The sequence below is a fragment of the Macaca fascicularis genome, chromosome 7 (assembly GCF_037993035.2).
Source record: "Macaca fascicularis isolate 582-1 chromosome 7, T2T-MFA8v1.1".
Taxonomy (NCBI): Eukaryota; Metazoa; Chordata; class Mammalia; order Primates; family Cercopithecidae; genus Macaca; species Macaca fascicularis.
In genome coordinates this window covers 158,879,331-158,906,949 of record NC_088381.1, presented here as the reverse complement: position 1 = coordinate 158,906,949, position 27,619 = coordinate 158,879,331, and the positions used below count along the sequence as shown (strand labels likewise).

The 27,619-nt window shown below is 38.4% G+C and overlaps 1 protein-coding gene across 8 annotated transcripts in view; it reads left to right on the top strand.

Annotated features, from left to right (window-relative positions):
- Positions 1-27,619, top strand: part of RPS6KA5 (ribosomal protein S6 kinase A5) — a 200,239-nt gene that overhangs the window by 152,069 nt on the left and 20,551 nt on the right. For all 8 annotated transcript variants that reach the window (XM_073998073.1, XM_005562022.5, XM_065549226.2 and 5 more), the window contains 6 exons: positions 12,796-12,946; positions 16,056-16,217; positions 18,271-18,396; positions 18,770-18,903; positions 19,587-19,680; positions 24,374-24,544. In XM_073998073.1, coding sequence (XP_073854174.1) covers positions 12,796-12,946; positions 16,056-16,217; positions 18,271-18,396; positions 18,770-18,903; positions 19,587-19,680; positions 24,374-24,544 — 838 coding nt within the window. The remainder of the gene's footprint in view (positions 1-12,795; positions 12,947-16,055; positions 16,218-18,270; positions 18,397-18,769; positions 18,904-19,586; positions 19,681-24,373; positions 24,545-27,619) is intronic.

The window sequence follows — 27,619 nt, the reverse complement described above, 5'->3', positions numbered from 1 at the left end:
GCCCCAGCTTACTGCCTTGAGAGCATTTCCAGGCTGCAAAACCCAGACGCAGTTGAGGAGGTGGAACTGAGAGTCCAAGAAGATCAAGACAGCTAGAGTTTGCAGGCCAGAGTGTGGGAGACAAGAGTGGCACCCAGAGGGAAGTCCAGAGATGTGCAGAGGTATTCAGTTGAGTATTGGTAAGCACACAGTGAGGGAACTATTCCATATAGTTAAGATGTTATTTCTTGCCAAATTGAACTGTAGATTCAATACAGTCACATTTCCAGCAGGCATTTTTTTTTCTTTAGAAATTGACCACCTGGGTCTAAAATTCATTATGAAAATGCAGAGGACCTAGAATAGCCAAATTAGCTTTGAAGAAATAGAAGTCTTGAAATAAACTTTGTTCTAAGTTACAGTAATTAAGACATTGTGGTTTTGGTGTCAAGACAGACAGATGATCAGTGGCAAATGATTTTTGACAAAGATGCAAAGTCACTTCTGTAAAGATAGTTTTGAACAAATGGTGCTGGAACCACTGGCTATCCAGATGGAAAAAAGTGAACTTCAAGAAATACTTCATACCATATAGAAAAATTAACTCAAAATGGATTATAGACCTAAATGTAAAAGCTAAAACTATAAAACTTCTGGAAGGAAACATAAAGGAAAAACATTGTGAGCTTGATTTAGGTAAAGATTTCTTAGATATGACACAAAAAGTGCAATCCATAAAAGAAAACATTAATAAATTGGACTTCATCAAAATTAAATATTTCCGCTCTTCAAAACTGTTTGAGAGAATGAAAAGACAAGCCACAGACTGGGATAAAATTTTAAATCGTATGTCTGCTGAAGGACTGGTATCCAGAATGTATAAAGAATTCTTAAAACTCAAGAAAACAAACAACCACGTTTAAAAATGGGCAAAAAATTTAAACAGACAGTTCACCAGAGAAGATGTGTAGGTGGCAAATTAGCACATGAAAAGACTATCAACACCTTTAGTCTTTAGGGAAATGCAAATTAAAACATCAATGAAATACCACTATATACTCAACTCGTATGGCTAAAAATAAAGAGACTGATAATACCAGGTGCTAATAAAGACGTGGAGGAACTGGAACTTTCATACACTGCAAGGGGAAATGTAAAATGGTACAAAAACTTTGGAAAATAGGCAATTTCTTAAAAAGTTAAACGTTACTCACTGTCTGATCTCTCCATTCCACTCCTGGGTAATTACCAAGGGAAATGAAAACATATGTCTATATAAAAACTTGTGCATGAATGTTCATGACAACTTCATTTGTAATAACCGAAAACTGGAAATAACCCAGATATCTGTCAACAAGTAAGTGGTTAAACAAATTGTGGTTTATTCATACAAATGGAAGACTCGTTAGCAATGAAAAGGAATTTATCTAAGACATGTGCGGTAGTGCACCTGTAGTCGCAGTTGCAGAGGAGGGTGAGGTGGAGGGATTGCTTGAGCCCAGGAGTTTGAGGTCAGCCTGGGCAATGTAGCAAGACCCTATCTCTTAAAAAAAGGAACTATTTGTTTATACACTTGCAAATGGATGAATCTCAAAATAATTACACCGAGTGAAAGAAGCAAGAAAATATAGAATATATACCATATGATTCCAATTCTGGAAAATGCAAACTAATCTACAGTGACAAAAAGCAGAATAGCAGTTGCCTGGGGACTGGGATTGGGGGAGGTCAGGAGAGATTACAATGGAACATAGGAAAACTTTGGAAGGTGAAGAGTATGTTTATTATCTTGATTGTGGCAATGGTTTCACAGGTGCATACATATGTCAAAACTTATCAAACATAGAACATTTTCTTCCATGAAATTAAAAAAACATACAGTTATACACTTTTTATATGGGAATTTTATTGTACGTCAATTGTACTTCAGTAAAACTGTTATTAAATTTAAAGTGTACCTATTCCAAGACAGGCTAGAAAAATGATTTCTCACTGTTTCAGTTTATTTAGTGCCAAAGTTAAGTGAGCAGTACTTCTTTTTAAAATCAGGGTGAGTTAAAATCACACCTCTTATGAAAAATTATAAATATGACTTTGTTTATTTTAAATTGATTTTTTGGCAGTTTGAAAATACCTCAGAATATAGGAAACTGTGGCCACGGTCCTGAGAATTTGGGTCCAGTTGCAAGATCATACCTGTCATGGTGACAAGTACTAAAGGTGGCCTTAGCCTGACAACATTAAGTGGTGGCTTCTCTAATTCCCGTCTTTCTGATTCCACATATACGGGCAATCTTTTTAAAATAATTTTCCTTTCCACTGTAGGTCTGAGTGTGGAGAGAAGTATATTGCTTATGATGACAAGAATATTCTGAATAAAGTAATGTTCACATTTAAATTGCTTTTATTCCCTTTATATTAATCAATTGGCATTCTGGTTTTAGAAAGAGAAAGAGAGCCTGAATCAGATTGTCTAAAACCTTACAACTAAAGCAAATAGACTTTTCAAGAATTTAAATAGGATTCCTTCCCTTTAATCAATTAATTATCCATTTTGTCATGGTGTCAACCTGTAATTTCATGGTTTGTGTGTGTGTGTGTGTGACAGAAACTTACAAACAATGTGATAACTAAATTACCCTACACTACATTTTCCTTTCAGAATAATCATTCTAAGTATCTTTCCTGGCACAAATCTTATATGTATCATTTAGATAAATGTGTCATTATCTGTCCCCTTTTTATCGTCCTTCAAAGTAATGTATTATCTGAGTTATCTGTTTGCCATTTTTGTCTACAGGTAGCCTAGAATAAAAATATTTTTCCAGTATATCAAATTTCAAAATATGCTAAGAACTTACAATGAGAAGAATCTTAGAGTCCAGCTTTTCCCCTGCCATAAGAATCCCTTTGTCTGTAAGAATCCCTGATAGTTTTGCCATCATGGAAAGGATGGAGCTTATATAAGGTGTTTTTAAGGAAGCTATGTTCATTAATGGACAACTTTAGTTTATGAGTTTTCCCCCACTTAAACTGAAATTATTATTTTCTCATTTCTGAATGTTGATTTTGGTCCTGCCTGCTCAAGAACATGGAATAATTCTATTATTTCTTTCCAGACATTACCTTAAGGATAGTTTTATCTAGGATAAATCTTTCTAGTTCTTTTAGCTATTTGTTAGAAATCATTTCTAGATTTCTCATATCCTGGTACTATTTTGGACAAATATTAAATTATCAGTATTATAGATTGGAATGATTGGGTTTTAGCTTTTCTGTGAGTCTGTTTCTTATTTTTTAAATATATGTACCTGTGCTTTTCTTATGTGTCTTACACTAGCTTTTATTTTATTTGTTAAATTTATTTTATTTATTTATTTTTTAAATTTTGAGATGGAGTCTCACTCTGTTACCAAGGCTGGATGTAGCGGCATGATCTCGGCTCACTGCAACCTCCACCTCCCAAGTTAAAGTGATTTTCCTGCCTCATCCTCCCCAGTAGCTCCATTACAGGCACATGCCACTACACCCGGCTAATTTTGTATTTTTAGTAGAGATGGGGTTTCACCATGTTGGCCAAGCTGGTCTCAAACTCCTGACCTCAAGTGATACGCCTGCCTCAGCCTCCCAAAGTGCTGGGATTACAGGATGAGCCACTACGCCTGGCTTCCATTAGCTTTTATTGCCTTTCTGTATAGAACATCTTTTAGGCCAATGGCCACTCTCAGTTCCTTGCCATGTGGACCCTTCTAACCTGACAGCTCTCTTTGTCAGAGCCTGTGAGCTGGAAAGGCAGTAGAGTCCACTAGGAAGATGGGATGCCTTGTAACCTAATCATGCAATTGACATCCTGTCATCTTTCTGTACCAAGTATTGGTTATACGGAAGGCACTAGGTCCAATCCACAGGTAAGAGGCTGTGAATGCAAATATACAGTGCTCATTGAAGCCAAAGTCTGCCTACCATGAGCCCTTTACAAAAAAGATTGCCAACCCTTTGCCTAGGTAATTAATTTTGAGATATGTTGCTTTTGGAGTCATGTATAGAGTAACTACAAGTATCATTTTTTTTTTACCCTGTTTTAAGAAGAAATCAAATGTATTATTTTTCTTGACTTTCTTAGGTCTTTACGATAAAATCCTTTATTGGCATATTTTGTAAAGCCTCCTTGATTCTCAATTTGCTGGGGGTTTATTCTTTTCATCTTCATTTTAGGTATTTCTGTACCCAGTATGAGTATCTATGTTTCCCAGGGTTTTTTTTGACTAGTTAGCCAAAAACTTTCTAAGTTTGTCACAGTAGCTACTCATATACACATTCATCTACACGAGGCAATTGCAGCAGCTTCAGACTAAAGTCCAGCAACAGGAGGGGATGGCAAGGAGAGGACAGGGTGAAATGGCCCTTCCTTTGGCACTCATACTCCTCAACTCTGTATCTTCTTTCCTTTCTCCATTTTTTTTTTTTTTTTTTTTTTTTTTGCACTGCTTCACTGTACAACCTGTTGGGGTGAATCATACTTCATTATTAATTGCTCTGAGGCACTCCCTAGCGGGGTGGAGCATTTGGAGTCCTGAATAAAACCTAGGGATAGGTCAGGTGCAGTGGCTCACGCCTGTAATCCTAGCACTTTGGGAGGCCGAGGCCAGTGGATCACCTGAAGTCAAGAGTTCGAGACCAGCCTGGCCAACATGGCAAAACCCCATCTCTACTAAAGATACAAAAATTAGCCAGGCATGGTGATGGACGCCTATAATCCCAGCTACTTAGGAGGCTGAGGCAGGAGAATCGTTGGAACCCAGGGGCCAGAGGTTGCAGTGAACTGAGATTGTACCACTGCACTCCAGCCTCGGTGAAAGAGTGAAACATCATCAGTCAGCCTATCATTTCCCAGGCCTTAGTCTCTCACTGGAGGCCTGGCCCTCTGTTGTTTCCCCGATGCTGCTGCAGTGTAGCTTCTTTGCCAGCACCTCTGTGTACCACCCCAGCCAGTTCTCTACTACTACAGTCAACCCAGAGTCAAAGATCAGCCTCATACATACTGGAAAGGGCCGTGAAAGGAAGAAGGTAGCCTTCTGTGTTCACGACTCTGTCACACATTTTGGTCTCTGGATGACCTGCTGTTTCTCATGTATTTATGGTTCTCCGTGGCCTCCCAAAGAACGTCTCATCACTTTGGGTGATAATTTCGGCTCTATACTCTGGCTGTTGCTCTCTGCCTCCAGCTCTTTTCAGTTTAGCTTTCTCTTTGGAATTCCTTGCATTGAAGTCTGCTTCTGAACTCTAAACAGTGTCTTAGTTTTATTATAACATGCAGCCACTTGGCTCCAAGGAACCCCCAAAGTCTGGGTTTACCACTCTCTTCCATCACTGTCATCCTCCCCCTGTTAGGGAAAGGTAGTCTAAGGGCCATAATGGAATGAGTGGAGAAGTAAAGGTTTAACAGCATTGTCTGGGCTACAGAAAAAAGTATACAAAGGAAAAGAGACAGGAAGAGGTCTGGCAATAAAAGTCATACTAAATAACTTTTAAATCTTATTTAAGACACATCCAAGCACATCTAAAAGCCAGTCTAGTAGCCTCACCAGCAATCTAACTGCACAAGAGCCTAAGGGTGAGGACCCCCAGCAGAACAGCTTGGTTCACTAAGGAAGGCTTAGCCATTGAGAGAAGGGCAATTTTTGGTAGTATCTATCACTTTTAGATAGAAGATGCTATAGATTAAAAAGAAAACAAAGCTCTTTTCAGCAAAATCTTTGCAGTATCACGCATTCATCTTTGGTTCCCCTAACTTTGTAAGAAACAAGTTTTTTCCTTCAGTCCCAGAAGCGATGGCAGGAGTGTGCACCTCTCAGATGGCTTCCCAGGCAGTGTGGTAGGAGACCTGTTTAGCATACTGGGCAGAAGAGGGAAACAAGATGCTTTATGTGGCCAGCCGCAGTGACTCACGCCTATAATCCTGGCACTTTGGGAGGCTGAGGAGGGTAGATCACTTGAGGTCAGGAGTTTGAGACCAGCCTGGCCAACATGGTGAAACCCCGTCTCTACTAAAAATACAAAAATCAGCTGGGCCTGCTGGCGAGTGCCTGTAATCCCAGCTACTCAGGAGGCTGAGGCAGGAGAATCGCTTGAACCCAGGAGTTGGAGGCTGCAGTGAGCCAAGATCGCACCACTGCACTCTAGCCTGGGCAACAGAGGGAGACTCCGCCTAACAAAAAAAAGAAAAAAAGATGGTTTATGTGACAGTGAAGAAGAGTATTTATAGCTTACATAAGTCATGCCCTGGGGACAACTCCAAGAGTTATTGGGTGGGTGAGACTTTTGAGTGCAGTCACAGATTCCACAGAAGCAGATAAGTATACCAGCCAAATAATCTCAATTTATTATTAATGACCTGGCTGGTGTGGCCTAGGAAACACAGGTTAAGTGGATCAAGGAAGAACTCAGTAACACCAAAAGGGAAGTGACAGCCTGTCTCATAGCTAAAGGCAGAGAGACTACTATAGAGTGACATCAGCAGCACTGTTCACCTGGGGACCGCTATGTGCCAGCCTTTGTGCTGAGAAGTCACCCACGTTATATTCTGGAATCCTCAGAACCCTGAATAATAAGTGGTAGCATATGCAATTTTACAGATGAAGAAACTAGGATGTAACTTGCCTGGGACTCAGAGCTACTGTGAGGTTGGACTGGGATCAAATACAGAGTTACTGGAAAGTTACTCCATGCTGTCTTCACGGGTAACATTGTTTCCATGCTGCTGTTTTCTTTCCAAGTCTGGCAGGTGCTTATTTCAGGTAAAGGACTGGGAAGCACTGGCCCACGGACTGCAGGGAATTGATTTCATGAAATCAGTGGAGTATTTGTTGAATAATTTTTTACTAAGGAGAAAGAGAAATAGAGGGCAAAGTCCTTGTCCTAAGAACACTTATATAACATTTGGGAGGATATGGAATAAATACATGAAAATTCATAATATCAGGGAGTTTTGACAAATGTCTGAGTGCTTTTAGGTAAGAAGAATGCTGGGGGAGGACAAAGGAGGTTTGGTTCCCTGGGGCTGGGCTGTCAGGGAAGCATTCATGATGGAGATGCAGACTGGGCTGGATAGAAGAGAAAAGATGGTGGGGAGTTACCCATAGTGGCACATGGGAGGTTCAGGACTCCATTGCCTCCTTGCCACTCTGTGTACCCCTGCCAGCGGGTTCATGATCTTGTAAGAAAATTTATTTTGTTGTTCCCACTTTAATGTCATGTTCATTATAGTTTAAGGTATGCATATGGGGTAAAGAGTCAATAATAACACCCAGAGACATATACTATTAATGTTTTGATATATTTTGTTTTATTCTTTTTTACTTGTATAATATTGTGCTCATACTAGAAATATAATTTTATATTTTTCAGTTTTTGCTGAAATTTATGTTGTAAGCGTTTTGTTCTCTAATTACAATACAAAACATAATTTTGTAATGGCTGCATAACATGCTATTGAGTGGATACACCATAATATGCTTAACTTTTCCCTAGTGTTGAACAAAAATGTAGAGTAAGTGAAGTTTACTGAGAGCTGTTTCTAACTCAGGCAGGCACATAAATAATTTTATAATTCTGGGACCGCATGGGAACCAGGAAGTAAAAGTCAAGAACATTAAGTCATGAAATGGAAAAGATTGTGAACTTTTAAATGGAGAACAAATAGAAATAAGTAAACAATCCATGAGAATGCATTCCATCTGCAGAAAAGCAAAAGAGTTATTTGCAGGCATCTCATTGAAACTGTGAGGAAGAAAGATCCTGAGTGGGCAAGATACAGTAAGTAGAAAACAATTTGACATTTATTTATTCACTAAATATTTGTTGAGGAGTTGCTATGTGCTAAGCAATGTTCTAGGCCCTGGGAATAAAGCAGTGAACAAAACAAAGAAAATTCTTACTCCATTAGAGCTTATGTTTTAGTTGGGAGAGATAAATAATAGACAAACATATGGTATGCATGAAGAAAAATAAAACAGAGCCAGGGGATAAGGAGTATGGGGGTAACGGCTATTCTTGATAGGATGGTTAGAGCAAGCTTCTCTGAAAAGTTGACACTTGAACAAAGACCTCAGAGGGTTTAAGAAGTGAGCATCGCCAGGCACAGTGGCTCACACCTGTAATCCCAGCACTTTGGGAGGCCGAGCTGGGCAGATCATGAGGTCAGGAGATCGAGACCATCCTGGCTAACACGGTGAAACCCCGTCTCTACTAAAAATACAATTAGCTGGGCGAGGTGGCGGGCACCTGTAGTCCCAGCTACTTGGGAGGCTGAGGCAGGAGAATGGCGTGAACCTGGGAGGCGGAGCTTGCAGTGAGCCGAGATTGTGCCACTGCACTCCAGCCTGGTCAACAGAGCCAGACTCTGTCTCAAAAAAAAAAAATTATTATAGTAATAAAATAAAAATAAAAAAAGAAGTGAGCATCGCCCATGTTACTAAGACTGTTGTGCTTAAATGTCAGTGATTTTTTTTTGAGACAGGTCTTTGTTATATTTTAGTGAACATACAAAGACACATGTACAAAACTTCATAGGTTTACTTTTTCTGAAACATTTTATTACAAAAGTTTTCAAACATTTGTTACAGTGCACACCTACACACTCACTACCTAGATTCTACCATGAATATTTTATCATCCTTGCTTATTACTTGTCTGCCTATGAACCTGTACCTCTCCCATAATAGGTTTAATTTTAATTTTGGTGTCTTTATCCTTTATTCTGTACATTGTGAAGCTAATCACTTGTGATTTCCTTTTGCCACAGAGGTTTCCAGAAAGTTAATTCATGAGTAGGAAGAAATTTTGTATTCATTTTTGTATTATTGGTGTGTATTTTAATTTTATTTCATTTGGTTTTTTCCATGCAGTTCCTCAATCCATTTGGAATCAATTTGGGTTGTAATATAAGGCAAGGGTCTTGCTTTTGTTTGTTTATTTCCTGTACAACTGGTTTCCCCAACATTTGTGGCCTTTTGCTATGTGAGCTGGTCTTTTTTTTTTTTTTAAATAATACAAGTTTTTGACCGGGCACGGTGGCTCACTCCTGTAATCCCAACACTTTGGGAGTCCGAGGCAGGCAGATCGCCTGAGGTCAGGAGTTCGACCAGCGTGGCCAATATGGTGAAACCCCATCTCTACTGAAAATACGAAAATTAGCCAGGTGTGGTGGTGGGTGCCTGGAATCCCAGCTACTTGGGAGGCTGAGGCAAGATAATTGCTTGAACCTGAGGTAGGAGAATTGCACCACTGCACTCCAGGCTGGTGACAGAACAAGAGTCCATCTCAAAATAATAATAATAATAACAATAATTCCAGTTTTTATATAAGCTTGGTTGTTTTTCACAATGTGTCATCTATGTTCACTTGATTTGGCTATTTATTTTGTTAGCACCTCACTTTAGCAATTTCATTTCATGATACATTGTAATATGTGGCTAGGCAGTCACCCCAATTTTCCTTTTTAAAATTTTCTTACTTGTGCTGTGTATTTTGTAAATGAATATTAAAGTCACCCATATTCTAAGGCCTTGTTGCAAGTTTAATTAATATTCACATTTCTTGCTTTTTTGAAAGGAGTCTTTCCGTATCTGTAAAAGAAGGATAAAAATAGAAGTCTTTTGATAGGATTATTATATGGATTAAATAACATACATGTGAAATGTTTAATATGGCTTATCAACTCAGAGCTTTTTCTGACTTTACAGAAGACTCTAAGATTTATTTGGGCTCTACCTAATTGTAATTCATTTCTGGAGTTTCCCAGATCCATTTTTAAGCAAGAAAAAGATAACTTTGGGATATTACCAATTCAGAAATCAAGCACATTGGAGGAGGAAAAGTGACAGCAACACCCAAGAAATGTCTCCCTACCCTTGTTGCAGGATCTTCTAGTATTGTTATGACTAAATGTCCCTCAGAGTCCTCTACCCTCAACCCCACTTCTGCAATGCCCATTCTGCATAGCCAGCAGTGGTCTGGGGTTCAGATTGACGTTCACACTCACATGTCACAATAGACTGGAATCTGGCACCAGTTTTACTTAGCTTTATATAAGGATGCAGGACAGGAAACAGTGTATCGACATTACAGCATCAAACACATCTTCATCGGGGACCTTCCCACCACCTATGCGTGGCTTCCCAGCCCACAGAAGACACACTCAACCACTGGTGATGAGAATAAGCGGGAGCTTATGGACCACCCCAGCATGGGAAGCTGAGTGCAGGAACTGTCCCTTATAACAGCCTGTGAGCATGGCTTCCAGGGGCCTGCATGCCTGCTCATATGTCTCAGTCCAAATGCAGCTCACTTCCAGGAGGAGTTTTCACAGCACCTCACCCACCTGCCACGCCACAGTCATCTTAGCCCAGTACAGTTCAAGGATATGGTATAAGAAATAGTTACATCTGGGATCACCTTCTCGTGGAGAAAAGATGTAACCTGCTATAGGCCCTTTCTCCTCACCACACCACTCCCAGTGTCTGGTTCTCTTCCTGTCACTGCTGTTTTCTAGCAGGAATAGGCTTTAGAACCTCCTCACATCACTGAGGAAAGCCCGTGGCACTCTGTTTACCAGGACAACAGGGAGCCTTAGTGATATTCCTTCCACGTACCTTTTGTTTTCACAGGGTGGGGCAAGATACTCCTCGTCATCTGCTAGGGTCTCCTGCTGCTGCCTCTGGCCATACAGTTTTCACTCAGGAAAAGGAGAGGTTTAGGCCATCACTGTCGTTCTCCAAGCTCCCTCATCAGCACTGTTTTCCGCCGACATTCTTTCAGATTTCTACTCAATTTCTCCCAATGTGGTCTCTGCCTCATCTGAATTTAAAATTCTAGCTCCCTGCATGTGGTCTCCTTGTGCTCTTCTTCCCAGACTTGGCATCTCAGCAGAGCCATTTTTGTGTACTTCTCCTTTTGAGGATGAACCCACCATGGTGGACATTTCTCCTTTCTGTCTTCACAGGACTGACTGTTCTTTCCCCAGCACCTGGTATTGAGTAGATTTCCAGTACACGTTGAAGTGTTCTTAAGGTTTAAGAAGTAATAGATGGTGCAGACTCAGTTTGCTAAGATGATATCAGCCAAAGTGCATATATTTCTACCCTGATTCAACAAAAGTAAATGTCACAATTTGCTTATCTCGACCCTGATCCTTTATGCAAAGATTTTTTCCTGCAAAAAGTACAGTAAAGGTAGAGAAAATGGGAAAAGCTATGTTTATTTTTCCCTGAGAAACAGGATTCCCAGTTTCTCTCTCAGACATGCCTGTGTCTGATCTGAGAAGAGAATTGTCTATTAATGCCAAAAACCCAGACAAGCAGTGAGCAATGGGAGAGTATTAAAGAATCAAAAAGCAGAGAGGGTGTTGCTTATTTCTTTCCTTTCTTTCCTTGTTTTACCAACATTTTCTTGGGTTCCCAGAATTAAGTGCTAGAGGTAGAATTAACTTTGAGATTAACAATGCTGCTGGAATCTTTTGTAAAAAATTACAGTTTCATTATCATTTCACTGATTCTCAGTGGCTTCTTGATGAAGCATCTGGCCTATTTTCTGTATGCTTGCCTTGGAATGAGGGAGTTTAACAGTAGCTCACGTTAATTGAGCATTTGCTATGTGCTAGGTACTATGTTAAGTACTCTACAGGTCTTATTTAAGCATCATAATACCCATTTTACGTAGGCACTGATGTTATGCCCATTTTACAGGTGAGAAAACTGAGGTACAACATTTAGTTATCTCAGGGTCACACAAGGTCAAGGCAGAGCCAATGTTGGACTCAGTCTGACTCCAAATTCTATGTTATAACTCACCAAATTCTATATTATGTAATATAGAATTGTAACTCCAAATTCTATATTATAACTCAGTATATAATGTATACTGTCTCTTATACACTATCTGTGTTTATTCCATAACGATTATTAATATTTTAATGCACAATAGGGAATCTTTTTGCAAACCCAATTAATGGAGTAACTGTCTTCATATATATTGTGTTAAGGTTCTTAATTTCAGTCATTCCCTTCAATATCTCTTACTAAATTTTTGATCTGGATGTTAAGAGGGAGAAGGGTACACTTGGATTGGATTGATTTCTTCTGTAACCTTAGAATAAATTTCTCATCAAGAAACTTTATTACCATCTTACGTTTTTACTTTACATAATAAATTGTGGACTTTACTCCATCTCTGAGCTCTACCTGCCTCATAGGGCTTGTCTGGCTGTTTTATAGCAGCAAACAATGAAGCAGATACTTTTACCCCATGAAAATCCCCAGCTCTAGTGCTCATTTCCAGATGTCAAGAGTTGAACCATCTCCAAGTGGGTCTGACCCCACTTGTCTTGGTGGACTTCCCTCTGCATTCCCATTCACTTACCTGAATTTGTTAAGAGTGTTTTATGTTGTGAAATCTTTAATCATAGAGTCTAGTCTATATATGGGATGTCTAATCTAGCCTCAAGCTTTTCCTTTTTTCCCCCAGCAAAATATTTGGGATGGTAGCCTCCAACCAGGATTGACTTATACTGAAAAAATGAGCCAACATTTTTTGTTACTGCTCATTTGAATTTCAGAAATTTGACTTCATGGTATCTCATTCTAAATATTTTTTCAACAGTATTGAGGTATTATTGATTCATGTTAAGTATTTATATCTCTCTTTCACTTGTGGTTCAGTTTCAAAGTGTATTTCACTGTGTTGTTGTTGGTTTTGTTTTTGTTTTTGTTTTTTGGTTATCCTCTGGTTGTTTTAACAGCAAGTTTTGTCTGCTTACAGGAGAATATTAAAAAGTGAGCCTCCATATCCCCAAGAAATGAGTGCTTTAGCTAAAGACCTAATTCAGCGTCTTTTGATGAAAGATCCCAAGAAGAGATTGGGATGTGGTCCACGCGATGCAGATGAAATCAAAGAACATCTCTTCTTTCAGGTGAAATTATTGAATAGATAAATGGTTTCATACTCCTTGCCATTTTCAAGGTCGTTGGCATTCTTGTGAAATTAGTGAACACAGTCCCCTTTGGATCATCTTCCACTGGCATTTTCACATACATTGCACCTTTTGTTTGTTTTTTTGTTTATTTGAGACCGAGTCTCGCTCTGTCACCCAGGCTGGAGTGCAGTGACGCGATCTCGGCTCCCTGCAAGCTCCACCTCACGGGTTCACGCCATTCTCCTGCCTCAGCCTCCCGAGTAGCCGGGACTACAGGCGCCCGCCACCATGCCCGGCTAATTTTTTTTGTATTTTTAGTAGAGACGGGGTTTCACCGTATTAGCCAGGATGGTCTCAATCTCCTGACCTCGTGATCCACCCACCTTGGCCTCCCAAAGTGCTGGGATTACAGGCGTGAGCCACCGTGCCCGGCCTTTTTTGTTTGTTTTTAACGATAGGGACCCTTTAGGTAGGGTCAAACTCTCCTTGTATAAACATAAATGGTCTTTTTCTCCCTCAATGGAGCAGGAGTGGGGAGGATCATAATAGCATTCAATTTTCTACATACTCATTCATTAGAGTTTCTAGGGGGTGGTTTCCATTTATGATCTTGAGATCTAGCCATATGGACTAAGGAGACTTTTACTGTACTTTTTACTTCTGTTTCAGTTCATGAGCTATTACCGCCACTATGTTTCACCTTTTAGATAGTGATTTCATCACTTCCTCTTTTCCCAGAAGTAATCTTTAAAAATTTTAGATTTACCTATTTCTCAGTTACATATTCATGACACAAAGAGAGTTATTCATTTATTTCCTTTGTCCTGTGACAGTGCTTCTCTTATTCTGAAAAAGCCTAATGAGACCATTCTACTGAGGACCAACATATCTGCTCAGTTTAGTACAAAAAAAACACCAAAATATTAAACTTCTGGGAAAAATCATTTAACTGAGTTGGCTCGTTATTTCCAGCCTCATTCGTCAAAACTGGGGATGCCATGGCTTTGATTTCTAAAACTCTGGAGATACAACTTTTAAATAACTTCTTCTTATCAATAAGCCTGACCTAAATATTTATGGTCTAAAGGGACCATCTAGGTTTTATTTTTTATTCTGTAAATTAAACTTTTACATGATTATCACCAAAACAAATGAAAATAATATATCAAAATGAAGAAAATCTCTTTTGTCAGTTAAGCTTCATGTTGTTATTTATTATTTTTTAAATATATAAAAACAAATATTGGTTAGAAATGAGAATTATCTCTGCACTTCTATGCTCAAAAAAAGGCATATTTTTCTTAGTCTATCAATGTAATTATTTTTTTTAAATACTGCACATCTTACAGAAGTTCAGTAACATAGTGAGAAATATATTTAGAATAAAATAAACCTCTCATATGCATTTCATAGATTCACATGGCTTGGAAGGATTACTCTTTGAACAAACTTTCACATATCTTGTTCAGAAGTTTATCTCAAAAGTTAACAGTAAAATTTAAGAAACAAGTCAAGCAAAGTACCCCCGACCATATTTTCCTAAGATCTTTTTCTCCATGGCTCCCTGTATTTGGGAATATTGCAGTTTGTCTTTCATATTAGAGAAATTTCTCTTTTCAGTAGCTTGAAATAGTAATTTTAGATTACTTAATTGCCTTGACGTTTTAAATGATAGGACACTTTTGGAGAGACCAGAATTCTACTTGTAAAGGCCTAAATGGGCTTTTTCTCTGTAAGTGGTGCGGAGGTGGAAAGGATCATAATAGCATTCCATTTTCTACATATTAAACATTCTCCTGCTAACAACCTGTTTCTTTAAATTACCCCTTTCCTCTAGAAGTTTCTTTTAATATATGTACAATAGCCAAGCACAAGTTATGTGCTTGTAATGGAAAACATTACAGCTGCAGAGAGAAAAAAACACTAACTAGAAAGTCAAGAGACTATGTTCAAATCCTGACTCTTCCATCAACTGCGTTTGAGTGAAAAGGTTATTTCTTATTTCTCGGCCTCAGTTTCACTGGATCAAATAAAGGAGATGAACTAAATGATCTCAATTCCATTTTAGCTGAGAAATTTGGAGATCTGTAATTTAATTATTTTGTTTCTATTGCATCTACAAGACAACATAATAAAAACATTTTATGGTAATTGATTAAACTTACTGAATTTTATCAACCAAGAAGTGCACATTTTCATATTTTACTGTCACTGAAATCAGTATGCATGTTACAATGACCATCACCTTATATTCTTATGATTAATACTTTTTTCTTCTTAATGATACATAAAATAATTGTGTATCTTACTATCAGTAATGGCATCTTAGATTTGAAGAAATATGGTAGTAGGAGATCTGTAGGATTTAATTCAGTAAGTGTTACCTGAGATTGTTTTAAATGATAGAAGGAGCACAAAGAAACAGAGTAAAGGGTTGGATTTCAGTAATATAACTCAGTAAGTGACCTAGAGGGAAAAGGGGCTTGCATTATTCTATGGGGGATGTAAGAGGTAGTGTTTAAAATGCTTGAACACAGTTGAATAAGTGATCACATCCGTATAATGGTATCATTTGAACTTCTAGACATAGGCACATGCATGATTACTTATTTTGCAGTCTGTCCGGATGCCCAGGAGGAAAAGCAAGTGCAGGCGGAGAGCTAAGTAACACTGCCTCTAGAAAATAGGAATGTTCCTTTAGAGCTAATATCCTCATCTGTAGAGCATTTGGAAACCCTTTATTTCAGTTTTTTATTTTGTTTTGGGTTTTTTGCTTGTTTTCTTTTTGGCTTAGCACCTTTCTGAAGAGGCTCAGGACAAAAGTATTTTTCTGTTATCTTTAAAGGTAAACTAGGGTGTCTTGGTGCCCTCCAGAGGACACTCTGAGATTCAACAGCGATAGTCTCATCTTTGAGGCACAGCATTGGTTGGAGATATAAACTGCTGTGATCTTGCTTGGAAAAAATATATTTTTTATTATTGATGTAAAATATGTTCCCTTATTTTTATCCTCTCTCCCTACCAGTCAAAATCCTAATTTATCTTTGCTATTCTTAGAAAATATGTTTTGACTGTTGATTTCTACTTTGTACCAACTTTGTTTTAGAAAATAAATTGGGATGATTTAGCCGCCAAAAAAGTGCCTGCACCATTTAAGCCGGTCATTCGAGATGAATTAGACGTGAGTAACTTTGCAGAAGAGTTCACAGAAATGGATCCCACTTATTCTCCTGCAGCCCTGCCCCAGAGCTCTGAGAAGCTGTTTCAGGTAATTTCCCAGCCTGTGCACATGTACATTGGCCATATGTCCTTTGAAAGAAAAGATTAAATTTCCCATATTGAAGTAGTTTTGTTGGCACCGTAAAAACAGGATTCTTTAATATCTTCTAAATTATTAAGTGCAGAAATATTGCAGATTGTTAACCGAAGCTTACAGTTTGCTCAATAGCAGATATTGTTGATGTGATTATTTTTGATATAAGGGAAGTTTTAATTTTATACCTGAAATTTTATTTTTGTTCAGACTCTTTTATAGAAAATACAATAATCTTTTATTTTACCTCTATTCATATTAAAAAATTTTTTCTTTATGCATACAGGGTCTCACTCCGATGACTGGAGTGCAGCAGTGCTGTCCTAGCTCACTGCAGCCTCAGACTCCTGGGCTCAAGCAATCCTCTCACCTTAGCCTCTGGGATAGCTGAGACCACAGGTGCAAACCAGCACACCCAGCTAATTTTTCTATTTTTTGCAGAGATAGGGTCTTGCTATGTTGCCTAAGCTGGTCTTGAACTCCTGGCCTCAAGTGACCCTCCTGCCTTGGCCTCCCAAAGTGCTGGAATTACAGGCATAAGCTACCACATCCAGCCTTGGCCTCCCAAAGTGCTGGGATTACAGGCATGAGCCACCACGTCCAGCAAAAAAAAAATTTTTTTTTTTTAAAAACAAGGTCTTACTCTGTCACCCAGGCTGGAGTGCAGTGGTATGATCATAGCTCGCTGCAGCCTTTTAACTCCTTGGCTCAGGGGATCCTCTTGCCTCAGCCTCCTGAATAGCTGGGACCACAGGTACATGTCACCACACCCACCTAATGTAAAATTTTTTTTTTAGAAACAGGGTCTTACTTTGTTGCCTAAACTGGTCTTGAACTCTGGCCTCAAACGATCCTCCTGCCTTGGCCTCCCACAATATTACCTTATTCGTTACCTTCAGTAACTAATCTTAACTGCTAACTCTTTAAAAAGATTTAGATTTTTATTTAGAAAAGGACATTTGTCACACAAGGTAAAATATTCTAACTATTAAATGGTATCAGAGCTTAGCTTCTTTGACCTCTATAAGTATACCTTTAGTATGGCTTAATCTGGCCATCCAGACTGTGTCTTTTCTTCTTTGCTTATCACTGTCTAGTATGTGACTGGGCACTTACTGAACTTTTTTTTAAACGTTTGTTGATTAGTGAATGTTCTAACTTGAACGGATTAATCATCCATCTTTGTACCACTTGGCTGAGAGCATCATTCTGCCATTAGACTTTGTTCCTTTCCAAAACTCAATTTTAAATTTAATTATTCTGAAGATATTAATAAGAATCAAATAATTGCTAAATTAGAAACTAACTTTAATGAGACTTGCCGTTTTTCCAATTTGAAAAACAATAGCATTTAAAGACCACTATGTGGCCAGATCTCGTGGCTCAGGCCTTTAATCCCAGCACTTTTGGAGGCTGAGGTGGGTTGATCACTTGAGGTCAGGGGTTCAAGACCAGTTCGAGACATGGTGAAACCCTGTCAGACATGGTGGCATGTGCCTGTAATCCCAGCTACTTGGGAGGCTGAGGCAGGAGAATGGCTTGAACGCAGGAGGCAGAAGTTGCAGTGAGCCAAGATCGCACCACTGCACTCCAGCCTGGGCAACAGAGCCAGACTCAGTCTCAAAAAAAAATAAAGACCACTTTGTTTAATACTATACCCTTTTTTTGAGAAGTTAGTTATGTTTATAAACAAATTTTTATCAGCAAACCAGAAGAATTTCATCTATGAGTCTGATTTTGGGGGTGGAAAAGTGAAGAAGTCTTTTTCTACCTTTATTTTTGAATTGGTTTAGTTCTACCAGAAGATGGCATTATATCCTTCTGAACAGCATTTTTCAAATGATTTGAAATAACCTTGCATTTTAGATTGCAAATAGAATAAAATTAGACTCATCTCAACAAATATTTGAGTGTTTTTCTAAGAAAGCAAAAGTCATTACAATCTAATCTGTGTTAAACTGGAAAACTGCAAGTTGTTTTTCCTTATCTTTCTTTGTCTTGTTTTTAGGGCTATTCCTTTGTTGCTCCTTCCATCCTATTCAAGCGTAATGCAGCTGTCATAGACCCTCTTCAGTTTCACATGGGAGTTGAACGTCCTGGAGTGACAAATGTTGCCAGGAGTGCGATGATGAAGGTATATAGATGTGGTAACTTATATGACATATTTGTAGGTTTCGTGAGTGTTTAAATACCAACTCTAATTAATGTTCTCAAGTCTACTAATTCAACTAAAGTGCAATTTTAACAGTGGGATACAGCACTGTTTTCCCTAGAATATTAACGTCAAGTTGAATGAGCTTCTTTTTACAATTATAGAGAATCATGTATCTTAAATAATTGTGTAGATGAAAATAGAAATTACCTATAAAGTAAGATGAATTTTAGATTATAAATGTATTCTATTCCTGTTTATTAATATTAATGATTTTATTTTACTCTACAATTTTATTGATCCCTTGTGTATTACTGACATTTTCTGAAGTTAAATGATGTTGATTTCTTAACAGGACTCTCCATTCTATCAACACTATGACCTAGATTTGAAGGACAAACCACTGGGAGAAGGTAGTTTTTCAATTTGTCGGAAGTGCGTGCATAAAAAAAGTAACCAAGCTTTTGCAGTCAAAATAATCAGCAAAAGGTATGATCATTTATAATATAATATTATTTCTTATGTATTCATGAATTCTGTAAATTAAGAGATATTTATTTAAAATGAAACCAGTATTATATTGTAAGGCTTTTTTACCTATAGGTTTAACCACTTGGCTCATCAGTTGGTCCATTATATTTTTAGCTCTAATTGATATTTGCTGATAAAGTAATCCATTTTAGACATGCATCATAGTCTTACTTGCTTTTGAGTTTATCTAGAGAAAACGTCTTTGTGACAGTGACATATTTAATCAGCCTCACTTAGTGATTTTGGCAGCTGGTACCATTTCTACTAGTTGTGTATTTGAAATATTTTTCTCTAAAATTATTTAGCAAGCTACTGATAGCTTTGAGAGCCATCTAGTTGTTTTGGTAACTGATGATTATTGTTAAGATTGCATATTCTTATTGCTAAATTGTCAGGCAAATAGAGCATTCATTTCCTCATATGATTTGTACTTTTCTGACTCAGAAATAATAATTTTCTCCAGAATGTTACTTTTTCTGGTGTGTGGTATAATTCATTACTTTCATGGAAACCTCATTACGGTATATGGTAGCATGAATATTCTGAATGCACTGTAAATAAAACTAAATTAGTCTTGGGGCAGTACTGATGTAAAAGCTTTCTTGAAGAGACATGTGGGCGCTAAGTGTCTCATCTTGCAGGATGGAAGCCAATACTCAGAAGGAAATAACAGCTCTGAAACTCTGTGAAGGACACCCCAATATTGTGAAGTTGCATGAAGTTTTTCATGATCAGGTATCCTACTTTTTTTTTTTTTCCTATGTGTACTAATTCACTTACAAGGTTGTACTTTTCACCAGTTTTGTTGGTGCTACTGGGTCAGAGTCAGGGATATAGAACATCACCCAACCACCAGAAAGGGCAGAGAAACCACCCTCCCAAACCCTCCCCAGCCACACACTGTTTCCCAACCCCAAATCAGGTTATCCCTTCACTTCTCATGCTTTTCTCACTCAGCAGTTACCACCTATGACAGGAAGACGGAGGGACAGGAGCTCAGTGGTGCAGTCACTAGCTACAATGTGCTTGTTGCCAATGCTGCTGCTACCCACCATAACTTAATCCTGGAATACTTCTCCGGACTCAGGAATTCTGAGCCTCCAACTTCCCTTTCACTTATAGAATATAACTGAGAGAGTCTGGAGCCTAATTAATGCAAGCTAAAGGACAAATAGGAAGCAGAAAGCAAAGATACTCCTTTTATCTTCTAGCTCCAGGTGGTAAATTCTGCTGAGAACCCTGGCCAGATCATGCTGCCCCCTCTTCTGCTCTCAGTCTTGCTTTGCAACAGGAACTATGGGAGGACACCAATGCATCCAGTTCGTGTCTGCTAACCTCACACGTGACAAAAATTGCTCCATTACGCTATTCTCTGCCCCCGAGACCAGGTGGGGTGATGCAGTCCTACTTAAGACAACTTGGAGGCACAAGAGAACGAACCAATCCTGAATGTGCTTTGTCCTAATTTTACCAATGAAGAAACTGAGATTTGGAATGGTCATAAAACTTGTCCAAGGTCACATAGCACGTCAATGGCGAAGCTAATAAGGAGAACCTGTACTCCAGTTCTGGGCTCTGTCTGTTGTGCTCTCATAATATCTGTGACCTAGGATCAATGGGGGCCAGTTCTCTACCACACTGAAATATCCTTGAGTGCTATTGCCAGGAATGATACATCATGGTGAGACCAGGCAGCAGCAGCAGTAGCACCATAGCCACAATAGCTGCTCCATTTATTGTCACATATCTTGTGTGGTCTAGGTCCTGTACCAGGCACTCTGCATGTATTACCTTATTCAGTCCTTACCATAGGTCCATGAGGTGAGAAAATGGACACTCACAGAAGTTAAGTAACAGGTCTCACAGTTGGTAAGTGTGATAAGGCCGGGATCTGAATCCACACAGTCCAACTTCAGAGCCCAACAAGCTTTTACTTACTTTGCACTACTGCCTTAGGGAAGGCAGAATCACATCTGGCAGTAAGCATCCCAAAATGGCATCATCCTCTACTCACTCTTTGGTTCTTATAGTCAGAAAAGAAATGCCACTGAAGCAAGGACTCAGGGAACTGCTGTCCCTGATCCTCTACCTCCTCTTGCCTCATCAAGCCACTCAACACAAGAGGAGGTAATGAGTCCCCTGGCCACGAAGGTGCTTAAGAAGAGGCTCACTAGACAGTCTCCTGTTGAAGATGACATAGAGGAAATTGACATCATTCGAGGAATCAATGGATGATCTTAGATGCTCTCCTCCGGGTTAGCAACTGTGCCCCTAACTACATCCCAGAAAAGATATTTGATCTCTGACCTTCAGACTAACATCAGGTCCCACGAACAACATTTCTAATTTTTTATTTATGTCACAAATTAAGTAGATGTTTTGCTATTTATATATTCAGGAGTTACTAAAATATAAATTGTCACATGATGTAATCCTATACAAACTAGTATAAATACATTATCAATCTAATACGCGGTTGTAGTGTATCTTGGGTTTTCTCATAATGGTGGCACGGTTGCCTAGATCATCCTTGTATCCACTCTTTTCTTCAACTAATGGGTGAAACTGGTTATAGTGGGTCTTCATCCTTTGTGCAGTAGTGTAGTTCATTTTGTGTGCCACGATATGCGTTTCACATACTCCATGAGTTTGCTATTGCTGCTGCAACAAATCACCACAAACTTAAAACAGTACAAATTTGTTATCCTGCAGTCTGGAGGTCAGAAGTCCAAAATCAGGCCCATTGGCTTAAAGTCAAGCTGTCACTAGGGCTGGTTCCCTCTTGAGCAGAACCAGGTGCACAGCAGGAGGTGAGCGGCAGGTGAGCCAGCATTAGCACCTGAGCTCCACCTTTTGGCAGATCAGCAACAGCATTAGATTCTCACTGGAGCACAAACCCTGTTGTGAACTGCGCATGGCGAAGGATCTGAGTTGCAGCACTCCTTATGAGAATCCAGTGCCTGTCCCACCCCACTACTGCCTCCCCTCGTCCGTGGAAAAATTGCCTTCCATGAAACCACTTCCTGGTGCCAAAAAAGTTGCAGGCCTGGCTCACGCCTGTAATTCCAGCACTTTGGGAAGGCGAGGCAGGTGGATCACTGGAGGTCAGGAGTTAGAGACCAGTCTGGCCAACATGGTGAGACCCTATCTCTACCAAAAAATACAAAAAATTAATCAGGCGCGGTGTTGTGCACCTGTAGTCCTAGCTACTCTGGAGGCTGAGGTGGGATAATCCGTTGAACCTGGGAGGCAGAGGTTGCAGTGAGCCAAGACTGCACCACTGCACTCTAGCCTGGGTGATAGAGTGAGACCCTGTCTCAAAAAAATAAGAAAAGAAAAGAAAAAAAAATGTTGGGGACCACTGCTCTGAAGGCTCTAAGGGACAGCCCATTTACTTGCCTTTTGTAGCTTCTAGACACCCCCCAACATTTCCTTGACTGTGAGCCTTCCATGCATCACTCTAAGATCTTGCCTCCAGGGTCTCATCTCATACTGCTAACTCTGATGAGTAATTCAGGATAATCTTGCATCTCAAGATCCTTAATTTACTAATCACATCTCAAAAGGCCCTTTTGCCATCCTTCTAAGGTAACGGCCACAGGTTCTGTACATTAGGACATGAACATCTTTGGAGGGCCATCATTCAAGCTCTACCACACATACATTTTCTCATTGTTAATCTGTATTTTATTGAAAAAGATACTAGAATTAATAAGATAAAGTAGCATCCCAAGATCATAAATAAATAATAGAATTGACTTTCAAATCCAGGTTGAACTCTAAATCTATTCTTACACCACTACGAGTATTGCCTTACATCTTTTTTAAAGCTCACCAGCCTATATTTGTAGCAGACCTGCAAGCTTGACTTTATCTGATGTAGAAACTCAGTTTGATGTCTAGTAGGCTGGGAGCAATTTTCTTTTTAGAAGGGTCGTTCACTCTACAATTTGTCTAATGTGTTCAGGATAATGTACTTACAATTATCTTTTTTATGAAGCAGTTTATTCTAAGTTTTGCTAATACAGAAAGAAACATTTTGTTTGTGAAGTGATGTTGGCCTTATAATGCATGGCACCTGAATTCAGTATATTGCCATGATATCTTTTTCTAAACCATTTGTGTTCATTTGAGAGCTGATTAAGTCCTTTCTTTTTTTCTTTTTTGAGCTAGGGTCTCACTCTGTCACCCAGGCTGGAGTGCAGTGGCGCAATGACGGCTCCCTGCAACCTTGACCTCCTGAGCTCAAGTGATTCTCCCACCTCAGCCTCCTGAGTAGCTGGGACTATAGGTGTGCACCACCATGTCTGGCTAATTTTTGTTATTATTTTTTGTAGAGATGAGGTCTCACTATGTTGCCCAGGCTGGTCTTGAGCTCCTGGGCTCAAGCAGTCCTCTCACCCTGGCCTCCAGAAGTGCTGGGATTATATAGCCCTTTGCTTTTTGATAGTTCCTTTGGAAATTATGCATTCTGACAGAAGAGGGCCAGGGGTGGGGAAGAAAAAGCATGGTAAACATATAATTTACAAAGTAACTATTAAGATAATACTACTGGGATTAAAGCAAAAACCCATAGTGAGTTATAGGTATTTGTAATGAATATTAACAGGAACCCTGAAACTAATCTGTTGAGTCCTAACAGGAGGTTCAGAATGACAATATCAAAGAATACCTTTTTAAACTTTTATGTTGTAATTTATTTGTAGAGACGGAGTCTCACTGTGTTGACCAAGCTGGTCTTGAACTCCTGACCTCAAGCAATCCTCCCACCTCAGCCTCCCAAAGTGCTGGGATTACAGGTGTGAGTCACTGAGCCCGGCCTCAATACCTTTTTTAAAAGATTAATTTACCATTGAATGGGTGTGCCAGGCTTCACGTGGGCAGTTGCCCATTCTACTCAGTCAGTATTCAGATTCTATATTATTTAAAGCAAGTGACTTCATATTATTGTCACGTTATTGTCAGCAGTTTAAAAAGAAAGATGTGTAAACTTGATAAGGGAGGGTTGGAATGGAATTCAAATGAAAGAATTAGCTGGGTGCAGTTGCACACCGATAGTCCCAGCTCATCAGGAGGCCTGAGATGAGAGAATCCCTTGAGCCCAGGAATTGAAGGGCAGATTTCTTTTTAGAGACTTCATCTCTTAAAACAAAACACTGCAAATGAAAGAATTCATCACAGAAGGGAAAAAGGATATACAGTATAAAGATTTCACTGCAGTACTTGAAATTTTCCATTACCAAAATAGAATTATAAAACAGCTACATTATCTTTCAGCTCTTTCCTCTAAGATACGAGGATTGCCACTGATTATTTTAACAAGGGATTATTTAAACGTGTTGGTGGTAGATAGTCAATAAATGTTTTATATGTTAATAGACTTCTGTGCTTCAGAAAGGCCCTCCACATTATTCTTTTTCTTTTCTAGCTTCACACATTTCTGGTGATGGAACTTCTGAATGGGGGAGAACTGTTTGAACGCATTAAGAGAAAGAAGCACTTCAGTGAGACGGAAGCCAGCTATATCATGAGGAAGCTTGTTTCAGCTGTCAGCCACATGCATGATGTTGGAGTGGTGCACAGAGATTTGAAACCTGAGGTACAAAATCACTTGATCTCTTATGTAATTCAATCTAGCATCATTATTAAAGATCTCCCAAACATGTGGGAAGTTTCTGGGGAGGTTTCCTTATTTTTTTACTTTTCAAAGCTGTAAAATAGATAATTGAAAATATGTTTCTTGGATTTTTTTTTTCTTTTATATTTCAGTCTTAAATAAATTTGTCTTTGTTTATTTTTTGCCAGCGGATCATCTTGAGGTTATATTTGTAAGTGGGAGAGCCTTTTATGGAAAAAATACTTTATGCAACAGTTGTGGACTAAAAATAGCAATGGAAATTTTTATAACAGAAAATAATATCTCTTACATATAATTTTAGAGGGTTTTTCCCAAATGATGTATTTTGAAAACTTATTTTTTACATTTGTAATCAAATTGGTTAGCTCATGAATAAAAATGTATATAATTGTATTCTAAATACTTAAAGAATTGTCTTGGTTTAATTAGTTATGCCATCTTTCTATGTGCTTTTCTATGATCGTGCTATAATATTTATAGAACTATATGTAGCAATGCAAAAGTAGCAGCTATTTATATATCTCCTCTTATGGAAGGCTAATAAAGAACATTCTCTTAGAATGATCCCTTTTTAGTATCAAAACTATGAAAATTCTCTCCTTTTAGAAAATCAACAAAATAATTAAAATTGAAAAACAAAAATCAATACTGTATAAAAAGATAATGATGACTCATCCTTTACCATATACAATATTATACATATTCTCTCCAAAATAGAACTTTAATTATCATGTGATTATAATACACTCTCGAGTATATATAAAATATTAACTTGTTTGATGTTCCTTTTGTGATTAAGCCACAAACGAATATTTCTCTAAAAGTGCTGTTTCTGCCTTTTACTTCAGTATCTTGAATTATTAGAAAAAGAGAATGTTTTCAAATGAAATTCTTTTCTTCTCTACTTCACATGGAAAATAAAATTTTTAATGGAATTCTGTGCATTAAAGTATATTTGGTTTATTCCTTTCATGTATTTAAACTTCTGTCTGTGTATTTTCTATTACCATTATTCACATTACTAGTAATTAATCAAAAGTAAATTCTGTTTTATTAACTTGCAACTATGATAGCTCCCCCCTGCTTCCTTCATCATAGTTCTCACTCTCCTACATAACGCCCACTGAAAATATGGTGCTCTGTACATTGGAGATTAGCTGTCTATTTTTAAATGTGAAAGCACACCACTTAAATGTTTTCTTGATAGACAAGGAACAAGCATGTAGTTTTTTTTAATTGAAAAGATCTGTTCCATGACTGTATAGAATTCATTTTCACATGTTTTATTCTTTGATAACTGGCCATCTGTCACCTCATGAGTCTCAAATGAGGCAACTGTCCTCTCTTGCAGAATTTAGATTTGCATTCCTCCTTTCCTGATAAAAAGATACTTATGTAGCTTAATTCTTCTTATTTATTATAAGGCTTTTCTTTGAAATACTCACTTGAAATGGGGCAGAACTGTCAGATTATTTAGGACATTCTACTACAATTATAGTTCTAAATCAAACTAGATTATGGAGAAATGAAAATGTACCTTTGAACTAACATTTTCATAATAAAATGTCTTTCACTTTGACTTTTAAATGGCAGTGTATATTATTTCTAAACTAAAAGTTTAGTATTTTTCCCATGTGCACTTTAAGGTCTGATTATCTTTCTTTTGGTAGGAAGCTATGTGGATTCATTTTCTGCATAGGCAGAATCGTAAGTCTAGGTAAGAGTCAGATAAATTTAGAGGCTGGCTGACATTCTTAGTAAGCTGCCTTGTGTTTTTTAAACTTGTCCCATACTCTTCTGAGATTAAGAAAAGTTGCATACATCAAATTTGTTTCAGGCAGAACTTGAGATGAGGATAAAAGGGGATTGAATGGTTACTTCCCACCATTGCTGACTAGGCACACCCTCCTCCATGTAGAACTGTCTGTAACTTTGAACTTTGGGAGAAAAGGTAGGCAAGTGAGCAGTGTTTCTCAATTTTACATATTCAGGATAGGAGGAGTGGATTAAAGTCACCAAATTAAAGTGATTGCCACGTCCTCTCACTTCGTCCGCTTTAAGAACTGAAATTGGCTGAGCGCGGTGGCTCATGCCTGTAATCCCAGCACTTTGGGAGGCTGAGGCAGGCGGATCACTTGAGGACAGGAGTTTGAGACCAGTCTGGACAATATGGCAAAACCCCATCTCTGTTAAAAATACAAAAAAAATATTAGCCAGGCATGGTGGCAGGCGTCTGTAATCCCAGGTACTTGGGAGTCTGAGGCACCAGAATCACCTGAATCCAGGAGGTGAAGGTTGCAGTGAGCCGAGATTGCACTACTGCACGCAGACAGAGCAAGACTGTCTCAAAAAAAAAAAAAAAGAACTAAAATCAGGGAAGCCCTTTTCCAGTCTTAATATAGAATAAACATAGTCATTTCCAAAGACTTAGCAGGGTCAATGAAGACGAGGCCAGCTGTGGTTCATTCAGTTGTTCTGTGTGGACAGTGCTTTGCACTGCAAAGGGGCTCAGGTGTTACTTGCTGAAAGACTTCTCCCAAGCACACATCCATCAACCCCGGCTGTGACTTCAATGTCACAAATTCATGATTAAACACTGTATGCTAGAAAATTTAAGACAATTTTTAGTTAATATTTTTGTTTTTCTTTCCACCCACTTTATTCATTTTCAGATGGAAGGCTTAGGAGATTTTTTTTCTTTGCATCAGTGATACCTTCTATAATGTGTTTTATTTCAGCTAGAATAGCATTAACAAAGCAAATGATGTTCCAGAGCTGGGAATAATTTAATGACTATGAAGGTATAGTGGATTTTGTTAGGATGCCTAAAGACGATATAATCAGATTTCGCTTACTTTCAGTACTAGCTTAATGTACTTATTAAAATAATTTGTGCATCAATAAGTATTTATTAATCATGTGATAAATACAAAAGTAGTACTACAGAGTCTTAGTGATCAAGAAGCCTTGGTGGATGAATGATTCAAAATAATAATGTTTTCTGAATATTTGAGGGATAATATCCCTAAGTATCAA